The 18,197-nt window shown below is 44.3% G+C and overlaps 2 protein-coding genes across 2 annotated transcripts in view; one reads left to right on the top strand and one right to left on the bottom strand.

Annotated features, from left to right (window-relative positions):
• The window catches only part of LOC107120621 (serine/threonine-protein phosphatase 4 regulatory subunit 1-like), a 50,758-nt gene extending 50,290 nt beyond the window's left edge, over positions 1-468 (bottom strand). The window contains exons 1-2 of the mRNA XM_015423353.1: positions 462-468; positions 43-87 (exon numbers count right to left, since the gene is read on the bottom strand). Of these exons, the coding sequence (XP_015278839.1) occupies positions 43-87; positions 462-468 (52 nt within the window). The remainder of the gene's footprint in view (positions 1-42; positions 88-461) is intronic.
• A 535-nt stretch (positions 469-1,003) lies between these two features.
• The window catches only part of RAB22A (RAB22A, member RAS oncogene family), a 28,222-nt gene continuing 11,028 nt past the window's right edge, over positions 1,004-18,197 (top strand). Inside the window, exons 1-3 of the mRNA XM_015423355.1 lie at positions 1,004-1,150; positions 8,658-8,737; positions 16,262-16,343. Coding sequence (XP_015278841.1) covers positions 1,115-1,150; positions 8,658-8,737; positions 16,262-16,343 — 198 coding nt within the window. The 5' untranslated portion in view covers positions 1,004-1,114. The remainder of the gene's footprint in view (positions 1,151-8,657; positions 8,738-16,261; positions 16,344-18,197) is intronic.

The raw sequence follows: 18,197 nt of genomic DNA, 5'->3' as shown, positions 1-18,197 counted from the left end.
TTCTACTTCTTTTTTTAAAAAAAGATTAAATCAGTTACTCACAATCATCTAAGTCATCCTGCAAATCCACAAAATACAAAGGGATCCCTACAAACAAACAAACAAAAAAACAAAAGAAGAGAGAGAGAGAGAGAGAGAAAAGGAGGGGAAGAAAAAAAGACAACAGGGGGTTGGTCTTTTCCACAAGCCTCTGGTCGGAGAGGAGACAGATATCATTTCTCTTTTTTAAAAACACACACACAAAAAATGCACCACCACCACCATAACAACATCCTAGAGAGAGCCAACAAGCAACCTTTTACGCCAAGCCTGAGCACCCCGTGAGATACAATTTACACCACCAAAAAAGGGGGGGGGGGAAACCCATTTTAAAAAAAAAATAAGAGCTGGCATACGGAGAGGAAAGCCACACGCATCCAACCAAGGCGAAAAGGAGCAGGAGAAACGAAAAAGCCACTCACCAGCCATTTTGAAAGGGACATGGGTGGGGAGAGGAGAAGGAGGAGACCGGAGGCCGGGCGAGGCGGGCGAGGAGGAGGAGCCGCCGGCGCTCCCTGACCCTCCGCTGAACCTTTTTTTTTGAACCGCACACACGCCCCCCACCCCCCGAATAATAACCCCAAACCCCTCCCCCGCTTCCCCTCAGCAACCGCCTTTCTGGTCTCCTAACACGAACAATAAGCATAATAATACATTTTAAAAGGGGTGAGTGGGGGGGGGAGGAGAGGGAAATATCATAAAGGCTTCCCCGCCCCTTCCTTCCCGGCGTTGTGTGTCACTGCAAGGGGGGTGTGTGTGTGTGGAGAAGCCCGGTCAGGTGATTGTCAATAGGGGCCGTCCAAGATGGCGGCCGGTTTGCGGGCTCTGAGGAGGCGCAAGAGAAGGGCTTACCTGTGACTGGGAGCTGCCGCGGGGTGGAGGAGAGAGAGGAGGGGGGATTTATTTTTTTAAAAAGGGGGGTCGGTTCTCGTCCTTCCTTCCCCCCCCCCGAAGACTCTGACCTAGAGGAAGGAGGGAGGCGGCTCTTCAATGCGTGCCTTTCTCCAGGGAGGGGTTATGGTGCTGCTGGGCTGCGCCTGTGGTTCTTAAAAAGCCGCCCGTCCCCTCTCTAGCCATGGCTCTGAGGGAGCTCAAAGTTTGCCTGCTCGGGGTAAGTCGACGGGGGCGAAGGGAAACGGGGAGTTTGGGCGACTGGGAAATGTTGGTCCCCGTACAGAGAGGGGGGCTCTTGAGTCCTGGAAGCTGGATTTTGCGCGCTTTGCATTCTTCTTTTTGCGGGGGGAGGCTGTCTCTTCTCTCCCGCCCCCACCCCTTTCAGTCTTTGCAATATGTGGCTTCTTTCTTATTTCGGGGGGGGGGGCTGGGAGATAAAATGATCCCCCTCCCCGTTCTTATGGTTCATTGTGGAGCTATCAGACTGGGGGAAGCTCAGCGAGTGGGTGGGGAAGAGCTCTTTTTCCTTTCCCAATGGACTACATTCCAGCTGTTGTTGTAAGATTCAGAGTTGATTTCTCCGAAGTTTTTGGTATGATGCTTGCGCGCGGGGGGGGGGGTAGATTCTGAATTTGTGCATGTTTATTAGAAATAGGGCTTGCCTTGTCCCGCACGGTTTAAATGGTTTCCCCCCCCCCGGGAGGGATGCATTTTCGTGTTTTATGTTGCAATTTACTTTAGAGCTGCTGTTGATAACGTGGGTCAGAATGATTACAGTTTGCTGGAATGTTAAGTTTTTGTATGGCTTGACTTTTTTGAAGCTTGTGAAAGGGCGAACTAAACCTCAGTGTGTGGAGGAATGAAATCCAGTCTGAATTGCCACTTGAGTTTTTGACATAGTTTCCCTCTAATGTTTTGTGTACACAACTGCTTGAAAGGTATGTGTCCTTCTGTTCTGAAAGGTACCATTCTTCATGGCTAGGTACCTATGGAACAGATGCTCTGCAGAAGAAAGAGTCCCTGAGAATAACATTTGTTAATCTTTTCCCTTCAACCCATCGTTGTAAAATTTGGAGCAAAAAATCTAGAAGAAAAATGTCTAGATACTTTACTTTAACTCTGTAGTAACTGGTTTTTATGTCAAGAGTTTTGACACCCATGTAACATTCTGTGGTGGTATTTGTCAAACTGGTTTCCAAATTTCATTAAGGCAGAGTGCTTAATTTGCCTTTCATTTAAATGTGGGAGAGTGACTGTGTTATTAAGAATAGTCATACTGAATTAGGGTTTGGAGAGAAACACCTTTATAAATTAAAATGTTAATGTTGGGCTTACCAAAACCCACAGTCTCCAGTTTCCTAAAGTTGGGTCTGTTTCTAAACTTTAATAAAAGGTTTAAAACTGAACTTCATAATGTGCAGTCAGGCCGCAAGGTTCAACCCAGGCAGAAATGGAATCACTTTGGGATTCCTTATCTGCTCTGTTTGTATCCACTTTAGTAAATGTTTTTCCAGGTATGCTAAGGGAAGCGTGTAAAGACTTTCATTAAATAGGGTGGGGCTGAATGAGTATGAATCATTATAGACATATTCTGTGTTGTGTGACACCGAGCAACTAGTTTGACACCTTTTGGTTTCCATCCTTGAGTTGTTTGTTCAACACATCTGTATGGCTTGTCCCCAACATACCTGTTGGCAATTAGTGTTTCTGGTAAGCCTGTGCCCACTTATGCTGCTATAATGTGCATTACGTGAAAGCGTGGAGTCATCACTGTGTTATTTAAAGTAGCCGTTTTATTTATTAATTTTGATACCTATACCTTCCTCTTCTCCCCAGTGGGGACCCAAACCATCTTACAGCATAGTTTTCTTCTGCATTTTAACCACATAAGTAAAACTGTGCATTAGGCTGAGATGATAGGTGTGGGATCCTGGCTTTGTGGCTGAGCATTTGCTTGGCATGCAGAAGGTCCCTGGGTCAATCCCAGGCATCTCCAGTTAAAAAGACCAGGCAGTAGGTAATATGAAAGACCTGAGCCGCTAAGGGAGGGGCTGTGGCTCAATGGAAGAGCCGCTGCTTTGCACGCAGAAGGTCCCAAGTTCAGTCCCTGGCATCTCCAGTTAAAAGGACCAGGCAGTAGACACCTGTGCCTGAGACCGTGGAGAGCCTCTGCCAGTCTGAACAGATAGTGCTGACTTTGATTGACCTAGGGTCTGATTCAGTACAAGGCAGCCTCATGTCCCTCTCCCAGCTTCCATGACAGTGTGTGGATTTGAGCCCGAGTCTCCCTTATCCTAACTTGGTGCTCTTATCCCTATACCATGCTGGCTCTTATTCAGTTATGTGGAATGAATTATCATTTAAGACCTCTGATTATTGTGTCCATACATGGTCAAGCAGTATCAGACAGAAAAATCCAATTGATCAGGTTATCATACATACACACACCTGTGGCAGAATATTTTGACTATGTTCTTTGACATAATCTAATTCATTTTCAGTGGGGCTTGTTTCTAAATGTTTCTAAAGACACTCATTTATGTCTGAAGTTTAATTCTGAGTATAAGCTTTTGGGTGCACACACACACGGACACTTCTTTAAATATTTTGAATATGGTATTTTAAATAATCCCATTGATTATCAGTGGGGCTTGTTCCAAAGTATACATATATATTTATTTAGATATTTATGTTTCACTTTTCTTCCAAAGCAGCATACAAGATCATTCACTCTTTCAATTTTCCTCTCAACAACAGCCCTGTGAGGTGGGTTAGAACAAGAGTCCTTGACCCAAGTCCACACAGTTGGGGTGGGGGTGCACCTGACTATCCGACATCCTAGTCTGACCCATCACTACAGCACATCATGGCAGCCTTCCCCTATAATGGCATCAAGATGCTAAGGTGGTCATTGTGGTTAAAACAAGAATCCAAAGAGTCTGTAGTGTATCTTCCACAAACAATATGCTGTAAATGGAGGTTGTGAGGATATTTCTTCCTGTATTTTGTGGATACCTTCAATCACTTTAAAACTACATCCATTATTCAGTGGGTGGCACGCATCCCACCTTTCCATGCTTTGCCACTAATTTAAACAGTTTACACAATAACTGTGAAAAGTTTTCTTTTAACAGATGTTTCCTAATAGGTTTAAAGGGCACCAGAGGTTTGCATGGGATAGAGAAGGAAGAGAAAGAAGTACTTTTCTCCCTTTCTCACAGTACAAGAACGCGTGGGCCCTCAATGACATGAATGAGCAGTAGGCTTAGAACAGATAAAAGGAAGTACTTCTTCACTCAAAGAGTGATTAACACATGGAATTCACTGCCACAGGAAGTGGTGATGGCTACAAGCATAGACAGCTTCGAGAGGGGATCGGATAAACATATGAAGCAGAGGTCCATGAGTGCTCTGTATTCTTGGTGCTTAGGGAGCAACAGTGGGAGGGCTCCTGGAGTTCTGGCCCCGCTGGTGGACCTCCTGACGGCACCTGGGTTTTGGCCACCGTTTGACACAGAGTGTGGGACTGGATGGGCCACTGGCCAGATCCAACATGGCTTCTCTTATTTTCTCTTATGTTCTTTAGTTTGCCAAACTGATGCCTGTTTATCTGAGGATAATTTATTATGTTATGTAAACTCTTTAAAAATGTAGACAAAACTTTGACGGGCAGGGATTAGGATTTTCTGAGAGTGTGCCCTCCATGACCCCTTCCAAGGAAATACAAACTGTTATGGGCTTGAGTAAGCAAACTTCACACACACAAACACAGAAACACACACCGGCCAGCAAAATGGAAATGCCTTCTGTAGGCAAGTATGTTCAGTGTTCCATTGAGTCATTTTCTGGTGCAGTTTTCTAAAAAAAGAAAAGAAAAAGTGAATATTTCTGAGTATACCTTCAGTATGCAGAAACCCCCGTCATGTCTGTGGGTAGCCCTTTTTTCACTGTCCTAATGACAGGTTTGCTGTCAGGAGTGGTGATGATGCTAAGCAGTGCTTGAGCAGATAACACTCCATAGCTGTGAAGACTGTACAACTTTATAGTGCCCACTTTGTTATGGCACTAGACCTCTCACACCCCTGAACCAGTTTGTGCAACAGCATGTTTTTCCAGCCCTTGGACTGCTGACAGAACAGTTAAGTGTTTATTGGGTATGTGAAAGCTGATCAGGGGGGGGGGGACTTGCTTCAAGATGAGGGGCAAACAGGCCAGAACTCCAGCCAGCCTTGTAGTAAGAACCATAGCCATAGCTGTTATTTCTAGGGGTGTGCAAGGGGATTAAAAAATCTTTTTTAAAAAAAAAATAATTCAGGTATATTGGATGTGAAGATTTTTGGTATTTCCCAATATTCCCAAATCCCAATACCAGTATGGTATTCAGATTTGGTAAATAGTTTGGATTTCTGAATGTTTGGGGGGTCCATCAAAGTCAATGGCAAATCTGTCCTGGGGGTATACTCAGTGGTCGGGCGGGGGGGGAGGGGAGTTGAGGTAGAGGCTCCAGCAGCTATACTGCTCAAAAGAACCCCCCAAGTTTCAAAAAGTTAGTTTCCAATGGGGGAAAATAACAAGACAATACAAGCCCAGCAGAATGTCCCAGAGAATCTTTGTAGTAGAAAGTAAGGGAGGGGGGCATTTTTGCAAGGCGAGCAGCAGAACCAGTGCAATGTGCCCAAAAGAACCAGTGCCACTGTGGCAGTGCCAAAACCCAACAGGACTAAGGTCAAATCTGAGAATCTCTAAAGTAGAAACTGAGGGGAGGCATTTCTGCAACGTCAGCAGAACCCAGTGCCAACTTACTAGTGCCCAGCGGCAGAACCCAGTGCCATTGTGGCAAGTGCCAGCTCAACAGGACTGATGTCAAGCACAGAATCACAATCCAAGCGAGGGGGTGGAGGGTTACAAGGACAGCGAAACCAGTGCAATAGTGCCCAGCAGCACAACCCAGTGCCATCCTACTAGTGCCCAGCAACACACACTTGAAACAGAGCAGTGAACCTCAATACCCGCCTCCCCCAAAAAAACAACCTTCTAGAAATTAAAGGGAAGAAATGCAAGGGAGAAGACTACTGGGGGGAAAGGTGAGGGAAATTACTTAAGATAGAAGGGAAAGCAAGAAGAACCTAAACCCAAAGCCTTTCCACACACACACACCAGACCAAAGAAAAGAAAAGGGAGAAAGAGCAGAGGAAACAAGCAACAAAGCCTCACACACACACCTCAACTCCCAAAAAAGAGAAAAAGAAGAAGAAAGCAAAGGATGGTGAAGGAGAAAGAGAAAATTCAAGTAAAATAATAGATTAAAAAAAACCAAGCAGAAGCCACACACACACACGCACAAACCCAAATAAAGAACTGAAAAAGAATAAGTTAACCAAGTTTTAAACCAGCTTCAAAGAACCAAAGCCAAGAACCAAAGCAGAAGGAAAGAACCCCTGGCCCTCCCACACACACAACCTACCACCAGGCCCAAACAGCAGCAAAATTCCACAAAAATAACTGCAAGCAACAAAACCAGAAGGAACTAAAACTTAAGAATAAAACCAAATAGAACAACAACAACAAAGGCCTGAGGCTTTTGGCCTCACCCCCCCACCACCACCACACACACCCACCCTACCATCCACCAAGCCCAAAGAACAACTAACAGTAAAATAAGAAAATTTTATTTTAAATGTCATTCAGTCAGACTAGTCGCTTTCTTCACTCTACTCCAGGTAGGCAGGCAAAATCTAATCCGAAGTCCACAACAGGGTCTGTCAGGCAGCAGGAGTCAGGCTCAGAGCAGTAGCTGAAGCAAAGGCCAGTGCAGTTTAGCTCAACCAGACCCTCGTTTCATGCTCTTTGCCCATGCACAGAAAAATTTCAAAAAAGAACAAACTTCTGTGATTGGCTAAAGAGCAGTGTTCCCCCTAACCTGAAATCCTATTTGCCAAATTGCCACTGCTCCTTCCCCCCTCCCTCCGGTTCCCTGGGAAATGGATGGGGAAAACAAGGTAGTTTGGACTTCACATTTGAGGCCAACAACCTTGCAAGTTGCAAACCTGCAATGCAGTGCCATTTGAAAAGCATTGCAATGATTGACTCTAAGGCAGTACAGCTCCCTCTAGTGTTCTTTTGCAATTGGGTTGCAGAGATGCCTATTTTGCCCTCCTGTTGCCCTGGAAACCAGAGCAAAGGCAGGAAAGAGTCCTAGAGGAGAGAACTGAAAGTTAACTTTGTAGCGCCTGCTCCTTGGGAGGAAAGCAATGGCAAACCTAAACAGCATGATAAAAAGTAGAGACATCACCCTGCCAACAAAAGTCCGCATGGTTAAAGCAATGGTATTCCCAGTAGTCCTGTATGGCTGCGAGAGTTGGACTATAAGGAAGGCCGAGCGCAGAAGAATAGATTCTTTTGAACTATGGTGCTGGAGAAGACTCTTGAGAGTCCCTTGGACTGCAAGAAGAACAAATCAGTTAATCCTCAAAGAAATCAACCCTGACTGTTCCCTGGAAGGCCAGATAATGAAACTGAAGCTCAAATACTTTGGCCACCAAATGAGAAGGGAGCACTCACTGGAGAAGACCCTGATGCTGGGAAAGATTGAAGGTCAAAGAAGACGGGGACGGCAAAGGATGAGATGGTTAGACAGTGTCATCGATGCAACGAACATGAAGTTGAGCAAACTTCAGAAGATGGCGGAAGACTGGAGGGCCTGGAGGGAGCTGGTCCATGGGGTCGCAAAGAGTCGGACTCGACTGTGCGACGGAACAACAACAACACTATCAACTATCCACCGTAGCCAAATATTCCAGGAAAACCCGAAAAAATCGGCTTCATTTAGAATCAGCAATACCAGTAGCCGGTCAGATTCTCAGATCTATATTTGGCTTTAAAAATACCTGAAATATACCAGTCAGATATTTTTCAGGGGTTATTTCGTCTTTGCTACCTTTTTGTACCTAGATTGGCAACCCCTCAGGTGCCTGGATTTAACCCAGTGATTGCCATTTATTGATCCTTAGAGTGTCATCGGCACAGCTGAAAATGACATATTGAGGCCAGGCGTCTTTGCAAGAAATATTTGGAGAAAAATCTTGTTTGCTTTGCTATAGTTGCTGTTGAAGTTTGGATTAATTTCCCCACACACACACACACTGGTTATATGGAAGTCATTGAGGAAAGAGGGATTCTTTCCCTTTCCATGCCTGGTTTAAGGTGCTCGAGGTCCAAACTACAGTCTTTGTTGGGCAAGCATCTTGTTCACTCCTTTCTGCTTCTACTGCATTTAGTTGGATGGTTTGGGTAACTGGAAAAAATAGGTGTAGAGGCAGATAATCAACAGGCATATTATAGCCTTATAATACCTCGGAGACAAATGTTCCACCCTGCCCATTACAGCAAAACTATTTGTTCTGATGTCTCAGAACTCAGAATGATATTAGGACACATAGTTCTATTCAGACCAGTGGGGAGATCACTAATTTCCATACAAAAATCATGAGGCATAGGGAAATCATCGGAGAGAACTCAAACACATACGTTAAAGTCGTTTCCATCCAAACTATTTTGCTCTCCTGTCATCTCCCTATTGGTCCAAATAGAATTATTTGTCCTAATATTATAAGGCTGAGGAGAGAGATGATCAGTTTTATTAAAAGGATATTAAGATAGTTGCTGTCCCCCCCACACATGCACTCAATAAATAATCTCAAAACTGATTTCTTTTTCCCTTTCAGGACACTGGTGTCGGCAAATCAAGCATTGTATGGCGCTTTGTAGAAGACAGCTTTGATCCCAACATCAATCCAACAATTGGGTGAGGAACTTAAGGAAACGAATGATGTATTTCCCAGCTTGTTAAACATCTAATAATGTTGTGTGCAAAATGTTCTTGTGAGTGTAACTTGGGTATAGAAATGCAAATCAATGAAGACTGTTTGTATCTTCTACCTAATAAGTAAGCAGGAAACTAGAAACCAAGGAGTGATTATCCAGTTGTAATGGCTTCCTCTCCGCCATGATTAAGAGATCAGGAGCTAGTCCTGGAAGTATGCACTCCCTCCCCATTCCAGAGTGAATTCTCTCTTGCCTTAATTGAGGTCAAGGGAAATGTTTGCACTTACCTGAACCATGGTTAGTATGAATGATGACTCTAATTTAACTAGCATTTGAAACCATATCTTTGAAAATATATCATGTATATTGATTGTATAGCAAGGAAATTATCATTCCTTGACAGGCTGGAAAACTGGGCTAAAACAAATAAAATGAATTTTAACGGGGATAAATGTAAAGTCCTGCATTTAGGTAGGAAAAATCAAATGCATAATTATAGGATGGGGGAGACTTACCTTGGCAGTTGTGTGTGCAAAAAGGATCTAGGGGTCTTAGTGGACCATACACTGAACATGAGTCAGCAGTGTGATGCAGTAGCTAAAAAGGCAAATGCCATTTTGGGCTGTAACAACAGAAATATAGTGTCAGATCACGCAAAGTGATGGTATCACTTAACTGTGCTCTGATTAGACCTCACCTAGAATATTGTGTTCAGTTTGGGACACCACAATTTTTAAGGATACAGACAAGCTGGAACGTGTCCAGAAGAGGGCAACAAAGATGGTGAGGAAGTCCTATGAGGGGAGGCTGAAGGAGCTGGGTATGTTTAGCCTGGAGAGGAGATGACTGAGAGGTGATATGATAACCATCTTCAAGTACTCGAAAAGCTGTCATGTAGAAGATGGTGCGGAGTTGTTTTCTGATGCCCCAAATGGTTAGACTAGAACCAATGAGTTGAAATTAAATCAGAAGAGTTTTCGGCAAAACATTAGGAAGAACTTCCTGACAGTTCGAGCGGTTCCTCAGTGGAACAGGCTTCCTTGGGAGAGGTGGTGGGCTCTCCTTCTTTGGAGGTTTTCAGACAGAGGCTGGATGGCTATCTGACAGCAATGCTGATTCTGTGAACTTAGATCATGAGAGGGAGGTAGGGAGGGTTGCCTCAGTGCTTAGTTCTCGTGGCCCTTTCTTACACACCCAGGGAAATGCCAATCACCACTTTGGGGTCAGGAAGCAGTTTTTCTCCAGGGCACTTTGGCCAGTGGTCTTGGAGGTTTTTTGCCATCATCTGGGCATGGAACAGGGGTCACTGGGTATTTGTGTAGGTGGAGTATGTGTGAATTTCCTGCATTGTGCAGGGGGTTGGACTAGGTGACCGTGGAGATCCCTTCCAACTCTGTGATTCATTATTTAATGCTATAGGTTGTTTTATGTACAAACCTTCATTTTGCGCCTCTTGAGGGAGTGTATCTTTTTATTAAAATGCATTTTAGTCATTCGAAAAAAGAAAATGTTTCATAGGCTCTATCCCTCAAGCATCCCAATTTTTTCCATCAGAATTTTTAAGTCCCGAGGAAAGGATTCTTGCCCCCCCTCCCCCCCTCCCAACCTTGCATCTCTAGTCAGAGTTCTCCGATGGAAAGAGGATGTCATGACTTCAACTAACATTGAAAGGTAACATACAAAATGGGAACGGTGCAATCAGTGGGAGAAGATGGGAGTAACTCTACATCCGGTTGCATTGCTCCCTTTTCTATGACTTAGCTATTAAGAGCTGTAGAAAGACGTTAAAATCTTATTAGCTATCCCGGAATGCAAATATGTATTGATAAACAGCAGACTAAAAGCAAACATAAGCCAGTGCTGGTTCATTGGAAGCTAATTACCATTGCGTGTTGTGATGGCTATTAGCATATGATCTTTAATGGGATTAGCTGCATCGCCTGAGGCTAAGCCTCTCAGTGTCCAGTAACCATTTGCGGCCACAAACTTAATCTCTGTGTCAGTGATACTTCAGCCTAGATATTGTCCTCCTTGCACTGACTGGCTGCTGACAGATGGAATGTTTCCGACCTGTATGGATCATGGCTCTGAACCAGAGTGGCAGTCCTTATATTCGGCCCTCTTTGAATAAGAATGAGGAGGCCAAACATTTAGGAGGCAGGCTCTTTTTTCAGGTTTGAGTGTTCTGTATACACTAAACAATGCTACTACAGGACCTAATCTTGTTTCTCGTACTTTTATTAAAGCTATGGCAAAAGTGTATTAATATATAAACAAAACAGGTAATCCTGGCTGTTAAAAACTCGCTAAACCACACATGTCAAACATACAGCCCATGGGCCGAAAGCAGCCCGTCCGTGGCCCTTATCGTGCTTGTGAACAACTGGGGGGAAGCCAGTCTGATTGTGGAGCAGAAGGGCCTATATTGGGGTATTATATCCCCCTGCTGAGGTTCCTCTCTTCCCCAAACACAGGCCCTCCTCAGTGTCTTCCCCCAGATCCCCAACCCAGACTTGTCAACCTTCAGGGGCAAGAAGGGCTGGGTTGGCTCTGAGCACTGTGCAGCCAGCCCCCTTCGAGCCTGCCTGCTGCCTTTGGTTGGGACCAGTGTTCCCTCTAAGCTGAGTTACTGTGAGCTAGTGTGCAGTTTTTCAGCCCCCGGCTCACACATTTTTGTCTTAGCTCAGGAAGGATGGCAGAAGGCAATTAAAATGGAGCTGGTGTCCTTGGAGAGTGGCAGCTCTTGAAGACTGTAATGCTCCCTCTAAGCTGTGGAGTCCTGTGAGCAAAAAGTCTTCTTTGTGAGCTACCGGCATTAAAGTTGTGAGCAGGTGATTCGTGTACTGCATCAATTAGCTTGCTGTGGAGCCCTCCTTCCTGAGCTAAGACAAAAATGTGCGCGTCAGAGGCTTAAAAAACTGTGAGCTAGCTCACACTAACTCAGCTTAGAGGGAACACTGCGAGAAGTAACGCAGTTCCCCTTGCTGTTCAAGCTTGTTGCTAAATTTGGGACTTCGACAGAGGGAGGTGTGGGATTGTGCGGCTGCCTCACCCCCTTCCCAAAGCCTGTTGATGGTAGCATTTTCTTTAAGGCAGGTCTCATTGGGTTCCCCTGGTTAATGCCACTTGGCCACCTATCTTTGGCTGCCGCACCTGCAGCAAGAAAATGCAGTGTTTCATGCTCCAGTTTGTCAAAAGCTTCTGAAATTCATTAGTCTTTAAAGAGCCATGAGAGTCTGTGGTTGTTGTGCCTTGATTGTCAGCCAATAGCTTTCTATGTTGTGCAAAACTTCTTGTGCATATTGAGCAAAGGGTGGCTAGTTAGGTGCCGAGGAGGAGTGTGGGTTACGGTCATTACTGAACTAGCTCCAGTCCCTGGCATTACATTTTATGGCCCACGTGGCCCAGCCCGACAAAGTGACATTTATGTCAGATCTGGCCCTTGAAACAAATGAGTTTGCCCAGGGGCAAAAGAGTCCAGTGGAGCCTGAGCGGTGGGTGTTGCCTTCTGACACACTTGCGGTGATGTCAGGGGGTGTGGCATATGCAAATAAGTTATGCTAGTGAGTTTTGCTACTGAGCTCCTGCACCTCTTTTTCTACGAAATGACCCCTGCCTCTGCCCCAAACCTAACTTTCCCCAAGTTTCTCAGGGGGGAAGGACTGTGACTCAGTGGAAGAGTCTCTGCTTTCCATGCAAAAAGTTCCAAATTCAATCCCTGGCATCTCTAATTAGAAAGACCAGGTAGGAGGTGGTATGAAAGACCTCTACCAGAGACCCTGGAGAGCCAGTCTGAGTGGACAGCACTGACCATCGTGTACTGATGGTCTGATTCAGTGTAAAAGAATTCTTCTTATAGAATATGCCATGTGGGTATAATCAACTGCCCACAGGATGCCTTCCATGGATCGGGTATCTGTTACTTAAAAAAAAATTCAGATCTGTCTCTTTCATTGGCTCTACAGTATGCTGCGTCCACAATCTGCCTGGGGTAATCTCTATGTAAAAAATGAGAATGTAATTTATCTGCTTCCTTCTGAAAATCTGGATTCCTCTACCTCTAGGGTTGCAGTGGGGCAAGTGGCAGTGGGGCAAGAAGACTGCTGGTAACAAGCTTCATATGGAATAAAGCTCCCCCATGAGTTAGCTATACAACTCTGACAAGACCTCTTAATCTTGGAGGACTAGCTTTACCAGACCTGAAGATATATAACGAGGCGACAACCAATGTTCCCTTTAAGCTGTGGAGTCTTGTGAGCAAAACTTCTACTTTGTGAGCTACTGGCATTAAAATTGTGAGCGAGTGACTTGGCTACTGCATAAATTCGTTGGCTCTGGAGCCCTCCTTCCTGAGCTAAGACAAAAATGTGTGAGCCAGAGGCTAAAAAACTGTGCGCTAGCTCACACTAACTCAGCTTAGAGGGAACAGTGGCGACAACACTACTAGGTCTCATCAAACAATACAATCACTCCTTTCTGACAGATTGGAAAACAATAGAGGACTCCTATCTAAATAAAGTCTCTTTCCAAAATATTCTATGGGAAAGCCCAGCAAACAGACCCTTAGACATTTCAAATAACATCTTTCTGCAAAACTTAAGATATGGGATGGGAATTTTTTTTGATAGCAGCAAAGACGATCATAGCTAATACCTGGAAAAGTAAGAATATTTTGACTCTCTCACAGTGGTACAATAAACTATGGGAGCTATATTCTATAGACAAAATTTCAGACAAGGTCTCTACTTTTACTGATTAGATCGGCAAATGTGATTTCCAGTTGAAATGGTATCCCTTTTTAGAATGTATCTTCAATAACGATTCATCCACATTTGTTGTTAGCTATACAACTCTGACAAGACCTCTTAATCTTGGAGGACTAGCTTTACCAGACCTGAAGATATATAACGAGGCGACAACCAATGTTCCCTTTAAGCTGTGGAGTCTTGTGAGCAAAACTTCTACTTTGTGAGCTACTGGCATTAAAATTGTGAGCGAGTGACTTGGCTACTGCATAAATTCGTTGGCTCTGGAGCCCTCCTTCCTGAGCTAAGACAAAAATGTGTGAGCCAGAGGCTAAAAAACTGTGCGCTAGCTCACACTAACTCAGCTTAGAGGGAACAGTGGCGACAACACTACTAGGTCTCATCAAACAATACAATCACTCCTTTCTGACAGATTGGAAAACAATAGAGGACTCCTATCTAAATAAAGTCTCTTTCCAAAATATTCTATGGGAAAGCCCAGCAAACAGACCCTTAGACATTTCAAACAAATAACATCTTTCTGCAAAACTTAAGATATGGGATGGGAATTTTTTTTGATAGCAGCAAAGACGATCATAGCTAATACCTGGAAAAGTAAGAATATTTTGACTCTCTCACAGTGGTACAATAAACTATGGGGGCTATATTCTATGGACAAAATTTCAGACAAGGTCTCTACTTTTACTGATCAGATCGGCAAATGTGATTTCCAGTTGAATCTTCAATAAAGATTCATCCACAATTGTTCAGGTTCCAAGTAAATACTAGGATGTGCTACATATGATGTAACCTTTACTGGTATAAAGTTTAATAATAACTGGTCTATATTCTAAAAAAAGAAGAAGAAGATGACGACTGCTGGTCAGATGTCTCCCTGTCATTCGCAGGGATCTGGCAGTTCTCTGTTAGCCATCTCGTCCTTTGCAGTTGCCTTCCCAAATGCTTTATCTTTAGGGAGAGGGCTGTAGTTCAGTGGTGGAACACATGGGCGGTTACATATAAAAAGTCCCCACCTCATTCCCAGTTTTTAGAAGCATCCCATGTCCATCTGTATATTGAAGGGTGCTGAAATATTTTGCATAGACTCAGGTGGGTAGCCGTGTCGGTCTGAAGCAGCGGAACCAAGGTTGAGTCCAGTGGCACACAAAAGCTTACACCTAGAATAAAACTTTGTTGGTCTTAAAGGTGCCCCTGGACTCAGACTTTGTTCTAAATATTTTAAAGTTGTCCATATTCTGATACAATAAAGTGCTGCTTCATTGTCGCCAGCTGCCGTTTCTCGTAACAGCACTCTGAGTTTCTTCGTTTGCAGCTTGAGAAACTGAGGCCGTTCATCGGTTCCACGTCCATTCATGGGACCCAGTTCAGTTCCAAAGCTATCCCCCGGCTACAACCTTTAGTTTCGCAACAGTGTCTGAATGAATGTGTCTTGGCTTTCATAGACAACAAGAACTGATTCCTCAGGGGTTATCGTTTTCAGTTTCTTCTCGTTTTTTTTAAAAATGTAGCCAGTCTATTGAATCAGATTTGTTTTTCAAAATGCTTTCAGAGGACCTTTTTCTTAAGAAAACAGAGTTGGACACCTTGCTTGCCTTTTATGACCAATCTGCATCAGTGACGAGAAGCCCGGGTGGGAGTTATTTTCACTTCAGGTTGTCATTTGCCACATGACTCATTTGCTCCAGCATAGGTAGACTGCGTAGAAAAGGTTGCTGCTCATTAAATACAAAGTGACTTGTGTAGCTGCGTGTAGGCAATGGTTCTTGACTTCCTCAGGATAATTGCCCACATTGGACTATGTCCATGCCCTGTTTGACTAAAATGAAAATTACTGATATTTCAAAAAAGGCCCAGAGAGCAGGTTGGCCTGATTCATGACTTACAAAATTAGCTATCATGGTGTTTAAGTGTTGTACTGGTCTCTTGGATGCAGCTTAGCATTTAAGAGCTCTTTGGTTAATAACATTAATCTTCATGTAAATGAACCATGTAGTATTTCCTGCCCAGCAGAAAGAGAACTCCCTCTTCCTGCCAGTAGGAGGAAAAAAAGTAGACACACCTTTACAGTGTGAGCACAAAGTTCTTTTCTTTTACAGTATGGCACCGCTGCTGTGGAAGCCAGCTTTATTTTAATTACAGCATTAGTGATCCAAAAGGGGAATCCAGTTTCTTCTTGTGCTAAGTACCCTGGTCCAAACTAGACATTGCATTTGACACCTGACTGCCATGGAGGGCTTGCAGAAAGATGACAAGTGCAAATTGCCCATGGAAATTCAGTTCTGAAGTGCACAGAGCCCCAATTTGGATCAGGACTGTGGTGTGGGGGAGGGACCTCACATCCCCCTATTGTGTTTTTTCTGAACTGAATCAGCCCGGGGGGAGTTGCTCTTCACCTGTGTGCGTACAGGTCGCCTAATGATGGGAACAGCTGGATTGTAGTTGCTTCCCACCTTGATAAACTTCACATGTTTTCCTTTCCACTGGAAATACAAAATGAAATGTACAAATATCCCATCGTTATCAAACAACATAATTAGCTAGTGTGTGAGGGTTATGTGTGTTTGCATTTTTTGCAAACAGAGATTAACTTGAGTTCCTTGGAGAAAGGGAGGGATAAAAATCTACTAAATGAAAATAACCTGAAACGTAATATAAATGTTTGTGGAAAATTCTTGTTTTCGGTGGCTGTTGTTTTATAAGGTGTTTTGTGACGCGTTCTTGTATTAAATACTTTTCAGGGCATCTTTTATGACCAAGACTGTGCAGTATCAGAACGAATTACATAAATTCCTAATATGGGATACGGCAGGACAAGAACGAGTAAGTACAGAAGTCCTTGTTTCTTATTGGCCAGTGGGACAAAATTTTGTGCCTAGCATGTTAACCATGTAATTCACACACACAAAAAACCAGATGGCTGTGTCCTCCTCTCTAGTCAAGGTGTTGTGTTTTCTAATTTTTGAAGCCATTCTTCAACCTGCCCATAGCCGCTTCCAGATGACATTTTTAAATTGGCACTAATGAGTCCTCCAATTAGTCAGGGTACACAGAGAATACTGATATTTCTATCTGAAGAAGACACTGTGTCGGTTAATTTAAACTAATTTGCTTTTTATGTAATTCCAAAATTTGAATGTATCAATGTTGTCCTGGATCTGCCGATAGTGTTTATAATCTGTTCGTATAGCAGACAAGAGCAGTAGACTTCTTCTTCATACTGTTGAAAACTGAAATGGAAGAATCTCCAGGAAAGCTGGCATGTCTGGTGTGCCACGAGAGCCCTGTTGGGTCAGACCAGGGGTTCCTCTAGTCCAGCATCCTGCTTCACACAGTGGTCCTGCAGGGCCAACCAACAGGGTCTAGAGGCCAAGGCCTCCCTTCCGTGTTGCTCCCTAGCACTGGTATTCAGAAGCAGTAAGCTTTAGTCTACATGGCTAGTAGCCATTGTTGGAACGATCATCTATTTCTCAAGTGTGAGCACATCTGTGAATATCGAAATTTGTGGATTAGGCCCTCGCTGAGAGAAAGGGGATTTTTCTCCAAACTTGGGGGTTGCAGAAAAATCTTGAACCTGTAATAAAAAGGTGCATGGAGAGAAGAAAAAAAAACCCCACCCCAGAACACATCGCTGCTGCAGTGTGGGAGAAGAAGAGGATGGGGAACAGCAGCGCTGGAGACACACGGCTAGGTGACAAGAATCCCTCTCCTCCACCTGCCCCCTCACAGCTCCAGCACTGCTTCTCCCTGCAGTCATCCCGGTTTAAAAAGAGCAGCTGAGCCAGCAGCTACAGAGGGGAAGCGAAAAGGAGCTTCCTTGCCCACCCACACACCTCCATAGCTGCTAGGTCAGCTGCCATTTTTAAACTTTCCCACTGGCTTCTAAACAGCCAGACTTGAGTGAATCGGTGCTGGGGGCGGAGGGGGGGGGGCGAACAAGGAGGATTCTTTCTCCCCACTCACCAGTTAGAAGGATTCTTCACTCCCACTCACCCACCTCCACCACTGCTTCTTCCTGCAGTCTGGCTGGTCAGAAGCCAGCAGGAACATTTAAACAGGGCAGCCAAGCCAGTGGCTGTGGAAGCGTGTGGGTGGGCAAGGAGGCTCCTTCTCACCCCTGCCTTTGTAGCCACTGGCTCAGCTACCCTGCTGTTCTGCTGCTTGCTTCTGAAAAGCGAGGGGAGCGGCGACAAGGATTCTTCACTCCCACTTGCCAGTTACAAGCTGGCAGGAAAGTTTAAAGGGGGCAGCTGAGGCAGCAACTATGAAGGCAGGGGTGAAAAGAAGCTCTCCCCATACACACACACACTTCCACAGCAACAAAAACAATATTTTGTTACAGGTCCCTAGTTTTCCTCTATAAATCTGTCTTTTATAGGCATATATGATCTTGGCCATCACTGTGTCTTCTGGCAATGAATTCAGCCACTTAATTATTCATTGAATAAAGAAGCACTTCCTTTTGCCCATCCTGAATTTGTTGCCCAGGAACTTCACTGGAATACCCTCCACAAGTTAGTATTGTGGTAAAGGGAGGGAAAAGTTCTATTTATACGCTTTCTCCACTCCCTGAATAATTTTATAAACTTCTGTCATGTCTTGTCCCACCATTGTCTTTTTTTTTCTGACCTGCAAATCCCTGAGCTATAGACACAGCAAAAAAGTGGTAGTCACCTT

The sequence above is a fragment of the Gekko japonicus genome, unplaced genomic scaffold (genome assembly GCF_001447785.1).
Source record: "Gekko japonicus isolate JY-2015 unplaced genomic scaffold, Gekko_japonicus_V1.1 scaffold1580, whole genome shotgun sequence".
Taxonomy (NCBI): Eukaryota; Metazoa; Chordata; class Lepidosauria; order Squamata; family Gekkonidae; genus Gekko; species Gekko japonicus.
The sequence above is the reverse complement of the archived record's forward strand: the minus strand, read 5'-3'. Positions and strand labels throughout refer to the sequence as shown.